The 16,711-nt window shown below is 46.1% G+C and overlaps 1 protein-coding gene across 1 annotated transcript in view; it reads right to left on the bottom strand.

The window, feature by feature from the left end:
• Nucleotides 1–3,102: 3,102 nt before the first annotated feature.
• The window catches only part of FBXO22 (F-box protein 22), a 242,467-nt gene continuing 228,858 nt past the window's right edge, over nt 3,103–16,711 (bottom strand). Inside the window, exon 7 of the mRNA XM_078685154.1 lies at nt 3,103–4,459. Within this exon, the coding sequence (XP_078541280.1) occupies nt 4,045–4,459 (415 nt within the window). The 3' untranslated portion in view covers nt 3,103–4,044. The remainder of the gene's footprint in view (nt 4,460–16,711) is intronic.

The raw sequence follows: 16,711 nt of genomic DNA, 5'->3' as shown, positions 1-16,711 counted from the left end.
TGAGTCCAGCTGTATGCAAGTGCCTTTTCAGTTCCTGGAAGGATGCACGTTTATGCTGTACAGCAATAGTATAGTCCGTGAACAGGGAGATCCTCGTATCGTCAATAAGGATGGGTGCTTTATCACAAGCAACCTGAGGCAGTACATCCCGGTCCTTAGAGTTGAGGATCTTGGCCAAAATGGGCCACAAAAATACTCCAGGGACAGGTTTTCTCGTCAGGACATGGTGCGTCCTCTTGACTGTAAATAACTCAGACAGGCTAGTTGGGGCACCAACCCCACGAGGCAGTTTTCCACAATTGAGTGATGCAAGGACCTTCAGTCCCCTCGGGGATTCCAAAAATCTGTGCATTATTCCTACTGGCCCTCCCTTCTGCATCCTCCACCCATTTCTGGAGTAGATTCACTTGCCGTTGTGATTGTGCAATTTGTGTGTTGTGGTCCCTATGGCCCAGCGACAGAGCATGTAGTGCGTGTACGTTAGTTTTGACCCGGTCAGCCAGCTTACGTTGGTCATCCTTCAGCAGGCTGTGGTGATGACTCCTAGCCGCTGTTCAATGGCCACTCTAGTCACAAATTTCCTGATGGATAATAATCAATTTATCCGTTTGGCATGTTGTTATAGTGGAAAATATGTAGTCGCTTGGAGTCTGAGCCGGAGAGCTCTCCGAGGGTGTTGAGCGAGATCACGAGAGGGCTACAGCATCAACTCTTTTCATTTTGATGCATACCATCGCTACTGTATCTGTTTTTTATCACGTTCACACCCTGTGGTGATACAGAGATCCCTCTATCGCTACAGCAACCGAGGCCCTCTCAGTGTCTATCTGGAGGGCCCCCACTACTACTTTATGGGTGCTTTTGTCGTCCCCTGCTTCTCATGTATAACTTCCGTTAGTGGTGGGGAGAAACGGCAGGAGAGGCTCCCCGAGACATTCAAAGAGGTAGCTATGAAGGCAGTGCATGCAGGCTCTAAATGTCTAGGTGTGTTGCCCTAGAAGCATCTTTGTCCGTCTTGTACACCATGGAACGAAAGCGGGGATGCCACATTCAACCATACAGATAGCCATACTGACAGAACCCAGTCAGTGGTATGCCAGTACTGAGCCGAGCAGTTCTTATGGCTGTAGCAGTACGTACCGTGGGTCATTTAATACCACCCCAAGCCATTTGTCACACCACTGCACCCTGGACGTAATTATCTGTCATAACCATGTTGCAGGCACCCTCCACGTGTCCTATGTGCTCCTGAAGGATTTTTATGCACCAGCCCTGGGGTCCTCCCAATATTTCAATGCTGGGGTCAGTAGTTGGGTCCAAGTACCAGGGCCCGCTACTTGGAGGCAAAAGTGAAGCACACAAGTCAATTCCAGTCCTTGCTTGCCTTATATTCTTTGTTGGGGCTGCCCATGTATTCATGGCCATCCACCACAGCCTCCAATCAGCCCAGGTTCCCCTTGCTCACAGTGCACGAGCAAGGCGTCGTTATCACAAAGCCACGATCCACACGTGTCCCCTGGGCTCGTTATCCTTCCTCTGCCTTGCAACTACAGACTTCGGTAGTGTTGTCGCAGTGTTAGTCAGGTCTAATTGGTGCCTCCATTCCCCGCAGCCCGCTGGCTTAGCTGGACCCTTCCTTGGCACTGTGCAGGGTTAGCCAGCAGTCCTGCCACGTCAAGCCCAATTCAGTAGTTGCCTCCGACACCACTGCTGCGTATTGCACCCCCAGATCTTTCAGCCCACTTGACCTCTTGGGCCCCCCATACGCATCAGAACCTCAGTAATATGTCATTTACGGGGCTGTATACCTCTCACCGCCCGGTGCTCCCAGCCACCCTCTGGTCTGTTGGTCATAGACTGGGGCATCATCTGGTGCAGACTCCAACGCAGAGCCAGGACCCAATGCTGCAGCCAGATGGGTTGGAGGCCTGGGAACCCACAAATTAAGCGTCCACCATCTTAGGCTGCTGGCCACCCCCCTATCTTACTCTTAGTCTTATTTTCAAGCTCTACCAGCAAGCTTCTTCACTTTGTCCCCTATGAAGCTATTCTAATGCGAATCTCTCTCATAAGTTGCCATCCTGTGGGCTGCTTCTACTTTATTGGACTGGGTAGTTGATCTACTTCACTGCATCATAGGGCATCTACTGAACAATTTCTTAGAACACCCGATGCTAGCCCTTTTCTCTCACCCACAGTCAGGCAGGGTCATGACAACATTTTTAGACCAGACCTATGCTATTGTACCATTCACCAATAAAAATATTTTAAAAACAAAAAGTATATATATGCATATGAGGAAGGATCGAGGCTAAACTATGATAAAAGTATACCAGTTTTATGATTGCATGGCATCAGAGCAATAAATGCATATCTAAGTACATAGAGATGGAATGATGAATACGGATATTTAGGTTTCAGCATGTAATAAGGGTAAAATGAACAGTTCTAATACTACAGTCAGCGACTACAAATTGGTGCTCACTCTGAGAATACAGCCACGCACTGCTGTGCATAATGCTTACAAATGGAAATGTCTCCTGTTGATAGCAGATGCAATACAGATGAAGATTTCATGACACACAATTTATACATGAATGCTATTCTAGTGACAAAATGCTAGCTGCAGCATAAGGAATCCCAAATCAAAAGGTGTGATCAATAGAAATCATGAAATGAGCTAAGAGTGCACACATATTCAGTGTTGCTCTAGTAACAATTTCAATTCATGACAACAGATAAAAATAAATCACTGGATAAAGTTTTAATGGCTGGGTTTAAGTCTTATGTAACACAGAACAAAAAAATAACATGCATAAGGGCCCTTCTGTCTTAAGAAATCAGCTTAACGTTGAATATTTAAAAAGGTACATTTTTGAGCCATTGGACTGCTAAGTACTTACCTTTCATACCAACTGCATACCATTTTGGGAATTCAAAAGAAAGTTTTAGCTAGATAAGTACATGGATGTATTCAGTACAATAGGTGGAGATGGATTAGTATGTGGGTTAAAGTACAGAGTTTGTGAAAATTAATGTGTACCATGTTATCATGTTTCATTTCAGTACAATAATACTACAAAAACTGAAAACATACAAAGATAAACCAAAATATGAATTTTATTGCTCTGAAGGATTTTTAAGAAATAACATTAATGCCAATTATTTACAAAAGCAAATATTTTCTCACTTTTCCAAGAGTTCTCCAGTAGAGAAGACTGCATTGAACTAATCAGTCTGCATTTGTGATCCGAGTATATCATTCTATACTGTCAAATTAACAGACTAATGAAAATATATTAACAATTTTGAGTCCTTATTTTTTCTTGACACACAAGTGTGATTTCCGAAAGTGTTCACTGTGCACAGAAATAGTGAGAGGGTTTTGAGGAAATGCATATATTGAAATAGAAATATTGACCATTTCTTTAAATAATTATGTTAATGTATCATATTAATGAATTTCCAGTTCAAAAGTATTACAAATTACATGCACTGGTTCATCTGGAGCTGAAATAACACAAGACATGAATGTGTTGAATATTTAACGACTGGTACTTTATGGTGTTTTATAACTAAACATATCCTTTTTTGTTTGGTAGTCCAAACACAAATATAAATTGCATTGCTTACTTTTGGGCAAATTTCACAATTTAGACTGGTTGCAGTAAACAGTACATCGAATGCTTACGTGTGAGGGAATTTTTAAATATATACATTACAATTATTTCACAGAACACCAGTATTGTGTAAAGCCTATAGTAAATGCCAAAGACTAAAACTTTGATGCAATATAAAATTCAAAGCAAATGTATAGTTATATGCAGCTCTGATTTAAGAGCTATATTAATAAAATGTAAATCTTTCATGCATTGAACTTTTTGTAAAATCCTCAGGGAAACAACAATCTTATAACAATTGTAAATCACGTCTGTATATTCTTTTGAAATACTTAAATTAAAAATATGTACAGAGCCTCTGTCACCTCACAGACTGTGAAGAGAATTATTGATGGAAATATCATGGTTTTACTTTAAACTTCCATTACTTCACAGCTCCAAAATGGACCAAAGTCATAACTGTTGTGTAGCTATGAAGGAGATCATCCTTTACATCATTGCACTCACGAAGCGTAAAATTCCCTGTGACTATACGGTCGCATCCAATTTCACCATTTCCAAAGAAACCAAACAGAGGAATGCTTGGGAAAAACTTCCTAAATGCATCAGCTTCAACATTCCTTTTGACTTTATAGTACTGGTAACCTCGACCAACACAGGCAAACATAAAGCCAAATGTGTTGTGTTCTGGGATGTTAGCTGCTTTGAGACGTTGCATTGCTGCTTCTGCTGTGGCTATGTCATAAACATCCAAGCCCAAGAGAACCGTGGCTCCTTGAACCTGTGTCCCGCTGATTGCCAATCCGACAATACCAATGGGTTCATTGCCATGGGTGTTGCTGAAAAATAAGATCACCTTATATTAGAAAAAGTTCATTATTTTTATTTTAAACAGCTGAAGAGACTCAAGCGGAACATCATTAACAAATTGCATTTAACTGACCAAACCCACAACAACACAAAAAAGTACCACACATGGATTTCGGCATGAACGGTCATTATCAAAGCATGTTATTTGGACTGCAGGTTCACTTTCAAACTATTGTGTCTCAGCATAATCCTTTTTCATTTGTTGGCATACCTTTCAATGTTAAGTGCCACCGCAGTGTTGCTTGGGAGCCCCAGAGGACTCAACAATAGCGCTACCCCCAGTGTTTTGCTCTCTGACTAACCACATAAGACGCTATACCAGGGCAATCGATTAGTTTTAGAATTAAATGAATCATTGTATTCTAATTTGGTCGTTCTGTATGAGTTGTTCACTTTTCATGGAATAAGCCATCAGTAGAATGGCTCACTGGTTATTACCAAGCCTCAAAAGTGTAATGTAACAACAGTTTGTAAGACTTACTGAACTTCCAGGAGAACTATATGTCACATAAGATATCAAAGATTGTCACTTCCAACATCTCCAATTCTCCATAAGACTGACCCAATGGCTCAACCTAAGGGAGCAGGTGCAAGTGTATAGAATTAATTCTGTGCTATATGGTACAATTTGTGCACTCCAGTCCTTTTCAAGTTTCCTGTGAGACCAACAATGCACAAGTAAACTGTCCAAATCTGCAGGATCCTTGTAGTCTTCTCAAGTTTGTGTACTAGTATGATGTCCAAGCTGAAGAGCAGACCCATCCCTGAAGCGGTGGCCACATCATATGTTAATAAGCAATCGTCCTGTCTGAGACCACAACCATATCTTCAGTGTTCGATTGGGAAGGATTCCCTTAAACAAATCATGCGACTCCATATCAAAGAAATGAATTCAAAACGGCACTCCCTTTCCATGATAGTGAAATGCAGGCTCTGTAGCTATAAAAACAGAGTTGTTTAATTACTTGTGTTGCTGCCTGGAACTGGTGAATGCCCGGCGCACCCTGTTAAAACCACTTTTTTAGTGCACAGAATACGAACCTGCAATAAAGCCATGAACTTTGCCGTCACTATGACAGAGCCATGCGACCAGGCGAAATTCAAAAAATATATTAGCCTAATACAAGAACTCCTTAACAACTCAATAAGACCGGCTAGGCGTAGTCTGGAAAGATAATCCTCATTTTTGTTAGCCACGGATGGCAAGCTATTACCACTCTTTGACTAGAGCAATATCTTCGTGACTCATATTAATGCCGGTTATCAATTTCTTTATCCATTGTCTTTTTATGTTTATTATTACTGAATCCTTTTAAAACATGACCACACAATTTGTATTTTACAGGTGTTTTAGCCCCCACTAGGCACTTTACTTTTCTCTTCTAAAAAACATGCCCACTGCTAGGTTCTCAGTCTCTCTTTAGAACACTTGCACTTTCTGGTTAGCTCACTTACCCTGGAGATTTGAACTGGTTAGCTCGTAGCCTTATGCTCTACCTTGGCTTTAAAAGCAACCCTTACAATAGCTCCGTTACAGGCTATTTTATGCACTTTTATGATATTTTAATATATATTGCAATGATTTTAATCAATGATATAATAAAAGGAGATTAACTGACTGACTACTAATATGATGTAGTATGGAAGTCAACCACTGTATGTATTAGCTACACCTAACAATGGATGTGCAGGTTTATTTTAACAACATTCCAGCTCTATTTTCAAATACAGTAACCATGATGACTGGAATTTGGTTGTAGCTGCCTTGCATTTAACTATTCTCGTACTAACTACAACAGACTCGTACAAATTGTGTCTGAATACGTGTGTGCTTGTATGTGTATAAAAAACAAAGGTTAGGCAACGTTCAAGTTAGGTGAATATGTCAGTGACAACATTAAAGTTTTAAATATATATATTTTTTTTAAACACAGAAATTCACCAGTTATAGTTATTAGAGCCAACTAGAACTTGCGCCGCCACCATGCAATGCTTATGACCTCATTAACCCCTTCGGCGCTGATGACGAGCTCAGCTCGTCATCTGTTGCGCCGCTCGCACGCTGATGACGAGCTGAGCTCGTCATGTAAGGCGGCTTTTTCAAAAAAGCCGCGTAGCGCGAAAATCGCCGCAGCGCGCATGCGGTTAATGTCATCACTGATACAGTAAGTGAAAATGTATACAGCGCGCAAACGTCAAGGCATCTTGGCACTAAGTGTTCCTGGAGCAAGATATAGGACTCTTTAATTCATGTGACTGGTGAAAAGCCAGGCTTTTACAGTTTTCTGAACAAGGAATAATTTGATTGGGATCGCAGTGCATTAGGCATAGAGTTCCGGAGTTTACAAGCTAGGAAGGAGAAACGTCTCGTTTCTCATCTAGCCTTCTTTATTTTACGAATAAGAAGTTTTGTGGGAACAGTTCTCAAATTCCGAATGGATGCATGCCATGAGAAGGTCTCTTGGAACTGTGCCGAGCCTCTGGTGTGCACACCTTTATGGACTATACAGAAATCCTTCTTTCACTGAAAAGTAACCAATTAAGATCCTAATATTCTTTGAGACTGGGTTAAATTTTGGAATACCTAACAGCATACAGGAAGTCGTGTTTTGAAGAGATTGAAGCTCTGTAACAAGTGTTTCTGGACACCCAGATATAACCTGTAACAACAATCTATTCTATATTGTACCCTGGCTGTCTCTGATGAATGTAAACGAGGTTAGAGCACACCGAGCAGGGTAGAGCTGGTGGGTGTGAATAGGGAATTGAACACACTGGGATGGGTTGGCTGTTTCTGATACTATTAATGCAATTCGGATGGACTGGGTTGGTCAGGCTACTTCTGATGGGTGTTAATGGGATTATAATGGAAGTATAGTCTGAATAAGGCTTTTCATTGGTCATTTCCGATAGTGAGCTTTTTATATGGACTTCATTGTTTTGTTTCCCTAGTGAGAAAGTGCCACTCAAAGTATCACATGTTGGGTAGTGAATGTCACTCAAACCCGCACTCAAACAATGGAAACGTCACACATAAGCAAACTGAAAACTTGGCAGCTATGTTAATAGACGTGAAACAAAGGGTCAAATTAGAAATTCATTTAAACCAGCCTCAGGGCATAGCCATGCCTCGAACATGGTCCTTCGCTCTACATGATTTGTATGTAAAAAAAAGACCAAATATTATAATTACCTGTTTCGATATTGCAGCCCAAGTGTAAATATTGGCATAATCAGACTTTTGTAGCAAGAGAAAGCCTAGTCAGGCTACTCAAAAACTATTGAGAGAATACAGGATTTTGATATGCTGCTGAAGATGTATGTAGTAGAGGTTTTGCGTGACAGCCAAACAATTGGGGTAAAAACATTGTTACTGTCATGAATCGCATAACACTCCTGTCTATCTGGCATAAAAACTTGAACTATCTGGTATGAGTCTGTCCCTCGCTACTGTGGAAACCACAAATTCAAAAAGTAGAGAGCTTATACCCGCTCCATCTCCGGTCTTGCCCCTAGAATATGGAAAGCACTTCCTCCTGAAACTAAATCTAACCCTTTGAGCAACTCGTTCAAAAACAGAAGTACAACTTTTGCTACTGAATAAATACCATCAACAATAGACCTGAAACCACTCAAACATCTCTGGACTCCCAATCTACTATGCAATTTGGTTACATCATATTTATTGTTTCTTTTCTCATTTGTAAGCTTTAACTGTTTGTTATACGTACAGTATTTACTATTTGCTTCTATTCTTGTTTAACATGTGTGCTTTTGTACAACGTTCTGATACACGCGCTATATAAAACTCATTAAATAAAATAACTATAAATCCAAGTTAAATTTTTGCACATATTGCTATATTAATCAATATGGCATTAGAGGTCTGAAAGTAAGTATAATATAGCTATGAAAAATAGGAGGCTTTACTAATGCCATCACAGATACAACTCTCTTAGGTGTAGAAAGCATGGGTTATGTGCAACACAGACTCTATACCATACACTTCACGGGTAGTATAGTTCACATTAACAATCAACCACAGATATATGGAAAACCTCATTGCTTAAGTATTCGGTTTGTATACAACTGTTCAGAGAAAGCCAAGTTCCTATAAATACTTAAAGTTTATTCCGAAGCGAACGCCGTACTATGGACAGCTTTTACCTGTATCAAACCCCTTCTGAACCAACACTGAGAAATAAAGATAATAAGAGTAGAGAAGTAGGTATCGTATTTTTTTAACATGTTTTTATTATCATTTTCGTATTTTTCATACATTTATTCTGCTCCTATTTTTGCATCACATTTGTTAATATACATATTATACATGTCTTCATCAGTTCCTTTATGTATGCAATACATCAATTAGAACATGTTGTGCCTAATACAAGGATCTTGTCTGCATGCGTTGCTGTTCATGCTGTCTCATGTTATGTTTGTTGTGACTAACAGAGCTTATCCTTCCTGTATGGTTCGGTCTAAGAACTACTGAAATATTTTCATAGCTATTAACTGTAATTTCAACTTCTATTAAGTGTAGGGGGTTATGGGTAATGCTCAGGCGGGGTTGTTTGACTTGCTGATTATTATAATGTTAGTTTGTATATTTCTAGGGTTCTGTGAAGTTTGTGGTAGCGTCTACTGGTTTTTCCGGTATACTCAGTGTCTGTGTGAGTTATAATATGCTGTTCCTGATTTGGGGCTGACTGGTCCCTCTGTGTGCGTTTTCAGATGTATTCTGGGTTGTTCGGACTACCTGGGTTTGGGATGTTGTAGGTGTTATCTGTTGTTTGAATTGGTGTAAGGGTTGAGTCCATTCCATAGATATATGATGTTTACGCGTCCCTCTCATTTCCTCACTTCTAATCGCTTCCTCCTCTGCAGCACCCCATTTCTTCACTGCCCCCACCCAGGCCGCTACTGAGGGTCCCGCCGGGGTCCTCTAGTACATGGCTATTCCTCTTTTTGCAAACAGTAATGATAGGGATATGAAGCGTGTTTGTACTTGTATTTCTACCGCTGTCGGAAAACTCCTAATGCGCAAGCCGACCACGTGTTCATGTTTGGTAAGCCTATGATTTCTCGTAAGGTTTCATGCAGAGAATTCCAGTAGGATTGCAGTGTGGGGTAACTCCAAAACATATGTTGGAAATTTGCCTCAGGAGCATGGCAGCAGTGACACAGGAATTGTGTCCGGGTAATATGAGAAGTCGATATTGTAAACAGTATTCACCCTATGGAGAGTTTACTCTGTACCACACAGTTTGCAGACAGTGAAACTTTAATGAGAAATACACTGCAGAGTATTAAATAGTATCTACTAAGAACAGTGTACACTCTATGCAACATGTGGCAAAAATACATTGTTTGAAAAAATATGCAAAGTCTGTAGCTCCTAAAGATTATACTATCTGCAGCCTTCAAAGTATGGTGAAAACGTTACAGGTAGCCCATCCTCCTAAGCAAAACAAGCACATGTACATAACTTAATAACTGTTGGACAGTCTTCTTTGCTACATAGAAATTGTCATGCTGAGACGATTCTGTCTAATAACTGAAGGCTGCTAACAATACTTCGTATGCTGTATGTAGGATCTTTGCTCTATTGCAAACGTTCTCTACAAAGCCAAAAAACGCGTGAAGCATGCTGAACACAAGTGGTCAACTGTCACCTGCGCACAGTGTAACTCTTCAATTCAAACATTTCTAACGTGTTCAATATTTGTACACAGCTATGATTTATTAGTAGCACCTGGATTTTGTAAACACTCACACACATTAGCTGGACATAAGGTGTCCAACATTAGATAAAGAAGTACTATGGTAGTTATGCACCACTATGTAAACTATAAATCAAACTAACACACATTGGAGGATGTCACCAGTGATGTTATTTGAGATATTATACTTACTTTTTTTAAATATATTTTATTTTAGTCCTCATATGTGACAAAAAGGCAGGGGTCGTAATCTGGGAATGGTTTAGGAACTGGGCACAACATGACCGCCATGATCTTGAGCTCCTTTAACCAGCCGTCCTCAACCCGTATTCGAAGAGGATTTACGTGGTTACCACCACTAACCTCGTCAAACTGTTGAATATGGTCTTAATCCTTGGACATTACCAGTGGGAATCAAGTAAGTCTACAGCCCCACATTTAAGAACAAGCATTGGAAATGCAATAGGTCTCGCATTAGAAAAGTTGGAGTTATTGGTCTTGTAAATGACATTTTATTTATTTGTTGGTTTTTAAAATTGCTAAATTGATGGCTTTGTCATTTACAATGCCAATAGTTATAACTTTCGCAAATGTGACACCTATAGCATTTGGAATGCAACATGTTTTGTATTTACGTCACTTAGATGGCAGCTCTGGTCGTTAGGCCACATCTCTAGAGAGCAGGAGAGTGCAGCAGGGGAGAGAAGCACAGCAATGCAATAGGTCTCGCATTAGGAAAGTTTGAGCTATTGGTATTGTAAAGGACACATTTTTTATTTATGTGCTTGTTTTGAAAATAGCGAAATTAATAGCTTTGTTATTTACAATGCCAATAGTTTTATCTTTCGCAAATGTGACACCTATTGTAACACAATATGTGTTGTGAGGGTGGGTGAGGGGTTGAGGGTGAGTGAGGGTGAGGGGTTGAGGGTGAGTGAGGGTGAGGGTGAGTGAGGGTGAGTGAGGGTGAGGGGTTGAGGGTGAGGGGTTGAGGGTGAGTGAGGGTGAGGGTGAGGGGTTGAGGGTGAGTGAGGGTGAGGGGTTGAGGGTGAGTGAGGGTGAGGGGTTGAGGGTGGTTGAGGGTGAGGGGTTGAGGGTGAGGGTGAGGGTGAGTGAGGGTGAGTGAGGGTGAGGGGGGGTTGAGGGTGAGTGAGGGTGAGTGAGAGTGAGGGTGAGTGAGGGTGAGTGAGAGTGAGGGTGAGTGAGGGGTTGAGGGTGAGGGGTTGAGGGTGAGTGAGGGGTTGAGGGTGAGGGGTTGAGGGTGAGTGAGGGTGAGGGGTTGAGGGTGAGTGAGGGTGAGGGGTTGAGGGTGAGTGAGGGTGAGGGGTTGAGGGTGAGTGAGGGTGAGGGGTTGAGGGTGGGTGAGTGAGGGTGAGTGAGGGTGAGTGAGGGTGAGTGAGGGTGAGTGAGGGTGAGTGAGGGTGAGTGAGGGTGAGTGAGGGTGAGTGAGGGTGAGGGTGAGTGAGGGTGAGGGTGAGTGAGGGTGAGGGTGAGTGAGGGTGAGGGTGAGTGAGGGTGAGTGAGGGTGAGGGTGGGTGAGTGAGGGTGAGGGTGGGTGAGTGAGGGTGAGGGTGGGTGAGGGTGAGTGAGGGGTTGAGGGTGAGTGAGGGTGAGGGGTTGAGGGTGAGGGGTTGAGGGTGAGTGAGGGTGAGGGTGAGTGAGGGTGAGGGGTTGAGGGTGAGGGGTTGAGGGTGAGTGAGGGTGAGGGTGAGTGAGGGTGAGGGGTTGAGGGTGAGGGGTTGAGGGTGAGGGGTTGAGGGTGAGTGAGGGTGAGGGGTTGAGGGTGAGTGAGGGTGAGGGTGAGGGGTTGAGGGTGAGTGAGGGTGAGGGGTTGAGGGTGAGTGAGGGTGAGTGAGGGTGAGTGAGGGTGAGGGGTTGAGGGTGAGTGAGGGTGAGTGAGAGTGAGGGTGAGTGAGGGGTTGAGGGTGAGGGGTTGAGGGTGAGAGAGTGAGGGTGAGTGAGGGGTTGAGGGTGAGGGGTTGAGGGTGAGTGAGGGTAAGGGGTTGAGGGTGAGTGAGGGTGAGGGTGGGTGAGGGGGAGTGAGGGTGAGGGGTTGAGGGTGAGTGAGGGTGAGTGAGGGTGAGGGGTTGAGGGTGAGTGAGGGTGAGGGTGAGGGAGGGTGAGGGAGGGTGAGTGAGGGTGAGGGGTTGAGGGTGAGTGAGGGTGAGGGGTTGAGGGTGGGTGAGGGTGAGTGAGGGTGAGGGTGAGTGAGGGTGAGTGTGAGTGAGGGTGAGTAAGGGTGAGTGAGGGTTAGGGGTTGAGGGTGAGTGAGGGTGAGGGGTTGAGGGTGAGTGAGGGTGAGTGAGAGTGAGGGTGAGTGAGGGGTTGAGGGTGAGGGGTTGAGGGTGGGTGAGGGGTTGAGGGTGAGTGAGGGTGAGGGGTTGAGGGTGAGTGAGGGTGAGTGAGGGTGAGGGGTTGAGGGTGAGTGAGGGTGAGGGTGAGTGAGGGTGAGTGAGGGTGAGTGAGGGTGAGTGAGGGTGAGGGTGGGTGAGGGTGAGTGTGAGTGAGGGTGAGTGAGGGTGAGGGTGATTGAGGGTGAGGGTGAGTGAGGGTGAGGGGTTGAGGGTGAGTGAGGGTGAGGGTGAGTGAGGGTGAGTGAGGGTGAGGGGTTGAGGGTGAGGGGTTGAGGGTGAGTGAGGGTGAGGGGTTGAGGGTGAGTGAGGGTGAGTGAGGGTGAGGGGTTGAGGGTGAGTGAGGGTGAGTGAGAGTGAGGGTGAGTGAGGGGTTGAGGGTGAGGGGTTGAGGGTGGGTGAGGGGTTGAGGGTGAGTGAGGGTGAGGGGTTGAGGGTGAGTGAGGGTGAGGGTGGGTGAGGGTGGGTGAGGGTGGGTGAGGGTGGGTGAGGGTGAGGGGTTGAGGGTGAGTGAGGGTGGGTGAGGGTGAGTGAGGGTGAGGGGTTGAGGGTGAGTGAGGGTGAGTGAGGGGTTGAGGGTGAGGGTGGGTGAGGGTGAGTGAGGGTGAGTGAGGGTGAGTGAGGGTGAGTGAGGGTGAGTGAGGGTGAGGGTGAGTGAGGGTGAGTGAGGGTGAGGGTGAGTGAGGGTGAGGGTGAGTGAGGGTGAGTGAGGGTGAGGGGTTGAGGGTGAGTGAGGGTGAGGGGTTGAGGGTGAGTGAGGGTGAGGGTGGGTGAGGGGTTGAGGGTGAGTGAGGGTGAGGGGTTGAGGGTGAGTGAGGGTGAGGGTGGGTGAGGGTGAGGGTGGGTGAGGGGTTGAGGGTGAGTGAGGGTGAGGGTGAGTGAGGGTGAGGGGTTGAGGGTGAGTGAGGGTGAGGGGTTGTGAGTGAGGGTGAGGGTGGGTGAGGGGTTGAGGGTGAGTGAGGGTGAGGGTGGGTGAGGGGTTGAGGGTGAGTGAGGGTGAGGGTGGGTGAGGGGTTGAGGGTGAGTGAGGGTGAGGGTGAGTGAGGGGTTGAGGGTGAGTGAGGGTGAGGGGTTGAGGGTGAGTGAGGGTGAGGGGTTGAGGGTGAGTGAGGGTGAGGGTGGGTGAGGGGTTGAGGGTGAGGGTGAGGGGTTGAGGGTGAGGGGTTGAGGGTGAGTGAGGGTGAGGGGTTGAGGGTGAGTGAGGGTGAGGGTGAGGGGTTGAGGGTGAGTGAGGGTGAGGGGTTGTGGGTGAGGGTGGGTGAGGGGTTGAGGGTGAGTGAGGGTGAGGGTGGGTGAGGGGTTGAGGGTGAGTGAGGGTGAGGGGTTGAGGGTGAGTGAGGGTGAGGGGTTGAGGGTGAATGAGGGTGAGGGTGAGGGGTTGAGGGTGAGTGAGGGTGAGGGGGTGAGGGTGGGTGAGGGTGAGTGAGGGTGGGTGAGGGTGAGTGAGGGTGAGGGTGAGTGAGGGTGAGTGAGGGTGAATGAGGGTGAGTGAGGGTGAGGGGTTGAGGGTGAGTGAGGGTGAGGGGTTGAGGGTGAGGGTGAGGGGTTGAGGGTGGGTGAGGGTGAGTGAGGGTGAGGGGTTGAGGGTGAGTGAGGGTGAGGGTGAGTGAGGGTGAGGGGTTGAGGGTGAGTGAGGGTGAGTGAGAGTGAGGGTGAGTGAGGGGTTGAGGGTGAGGGGTTGAGGGTGGGTGAGGGGTTGAGGGTGAGTGAGGGTGAGGGGTTGAGGGTGAGTGAGGGTGAGGGGTTGAGGGTGAGTGAGGGTGAGGGGTTGGGGGTGAGTGAGGGTGGGTGAGGGTGGGTGAGGGGTTGAGGGTGGGTGAGGGTGAGTGAGGGTGAGGGTGAATGAGGGTGAGGGTGGGTGAGGGTGAGTGAGGGTGGGTGAGGGTGAGTGAGGGTGAGGGTGAGTGAGGGCGAGGGGTTGAGGGTGAGTGAGGGTGAGTGAGGGTGAGGGGTTGAGGGTGAGTGAGGGTGAGGGGTTGAGGGTGAGTGAGGGTGAGGGTGAGTGAGGGTGAGGGGTTCAGGGTGAGGGGTTGAGGGTGAGTGAGGGTGAGGGTGAGGGGTTGAGGGTGAGTGAGGGTGAGGGGTTGAGGGTGAGTGAGGTAACCTGGCATGGTAACCTGAAAAAAATGTGGGTGTGAGCCATGTGAAGGGGTCTGCGGTGAGTGTGAGACCCGAAAAGGCAGAAGTCGGGAAGGAGAGGCTGCGGGTAAGGGTGTGCACGAAAGTGAATGTGCACAAATGGGGCCATGCGGTGGGCGACCAAAGCAGAAGCGGCTGGCAGAATAAGCGGGCCAAGGCCGAGAGTCCACTGGGTGCACGCGTCCTACCCGGAAATGACTGGGGGATAGGTGGGGAATGGCATGGTAACCTGAAAAAAAGGTGGGTGTGAGCCATGTGAAGGGGTCTGCGGTGAGCGCGAGACCCGAAAAGGCAGAAGTGGGGAAGGAGAGGCTGCGGGTAAGGGTATGCACGAAAGTAAAATGTGCACAAATAGGGCCATGCGGTGGCCGAACAAAGCAGAAGCGTCTGGCAGGATGGTGGTGCCGGAATAAGCTGTGCACATGTCAGGCCATGCTTCGAGTAACTTATAGAGATGTGGCTGGATAGTAGGGTTGAGAGCAAAAGCGCCGAAGGGGCGCCTGTGTATATGCTGCTAATAATTAAAAAATGCATATGAGAACTGTATTATCGCAAATGATGGAAAAGATATCTCACCTGAAAGAAAAACAAGAAAGGAAACAAGACGGAGGGCATTGCTGTGGGGGGGTGGGGGGGGGGGGGGGGAGAAATGCACACGGCGGGCAGGGGAGGGGGCGGAGCGGGGAGAGCGGCATGAGGGTGTGAAGCAGCCGGGGCCTTTGAAGTGAAGCTAAGCTTCACTTCAAAGGTGTGGGAGGAGTGCGGCTGAGGGAACAGACGGCGATTTGGTGATGTGCACGCGCATTTTAGGTCAATGCGCTTGCGCATTGACCTAAAAGCCACGGGCACAGCACCAAATCGCCACAGTTAGGTAAACTTTGTTTAAAGCCCTATAGTCTCGCTTCTCTCAATGCGCATGCCCATTGATAGGTCACGAGACCTAAAAAAGGGGCCCTTGTTCTTTCTCTTTTTGCCAAACCAGATTGGCAGTCAAGTCTGGCAATGTGTTTGGAAGAACTTTTCCAACCCTCGCAATAAGATGGTAATTCAGAGACCCATTTTAAGCAGATTTTTCTTCTTGCAATGACTATTAGCATACAGACTAAGTGAGATCTCACAAATTATGTCACAGAACATGCCATGAGTGATATAAAATGAGGTCATTAGCAGTGCATGCCAGGTTCGCAAGTTGTAGTTAGCTTTGCTAACTATAACTGGTGAATTTCTGTATTTTTATTTTTTTTGGGTTTGAAATGTTAACGTTGTTACTAACACTTTCACCTAACTATAATGTTACTTTAACCATCGTTTTTTTCAGTGACATTTCTATGCTTTGTTCTAAAACAGATCTTTTTATCACACCTAACTATACTGTTACGTTAACCTTTGTTTTTTTTCAATGAACTTCTAGTTCTTTTTTAAATGTAAAGTTATATTTTATTACTATGCGTAAAACCAACCTCCCGCTGTGCACGGCCAAAGGGTCCAATGTATTTCCATGGGGAGGGGGCTGCACGGCCCACCTCAACAAGCCACATTAGGTCCTGGGGACCCTAACCCCCCAGAACCTTTTTTTATTTAATTAAAAAGGGGGGAGTGCTTGGCCACCCTCCCCAAGCCTTATTAGGCCCTGGGGACCCCATATCTGCCACTGCTGTTTTTTCTTCTTAATTAAAGGTGAGGGGGCTGCTTGACCCCCTTGCCCAAGCCTTTTAGGCCCTGGGTAACCCACTCCCTAGGGCCACTCCTTAAAATAAAAGTGAGGGGGTCATGCGGCCCCCCCTTCCCAAGCATTTTCCACTCACGAGGACCCCATTGTCCAGGGCCAGCATTGTTAAAGGTGGATGCCCTGGTGCCCACCCAGAGCACACACCATACACTATTGTAGGGCTGCGGGGGAGACCTAGGGCCCCCGTAGCCCCAGCCAGCTCCCTGCATGCATGGAGCCGGCAATGCTCTCACCCGCAGGGAGCATCTAATTATGCTGCTCCCTCCGGGTGGGAACAAT

The sequence above is a fragment of the Lissotriton helveticus genome, chromosome 3_2, assembly GCF_964261635.1.
Source record: "Lissotriton helveticus chromosome 3_2, aLisHel1.1, whole genome shotgun sequence".
Classification (NCBI taxonomy): Eukaryota; Metazoa; Chordata; class Amphibia; order Caudata; family Salamandridae; genus Lissotriton; species Lissotriton helveticus.
The sequence above is the reverse complement of the archived record's forward strand: the minus strand, read 5'-3'. Positions and strand labels throughout refer to the sequence as shown.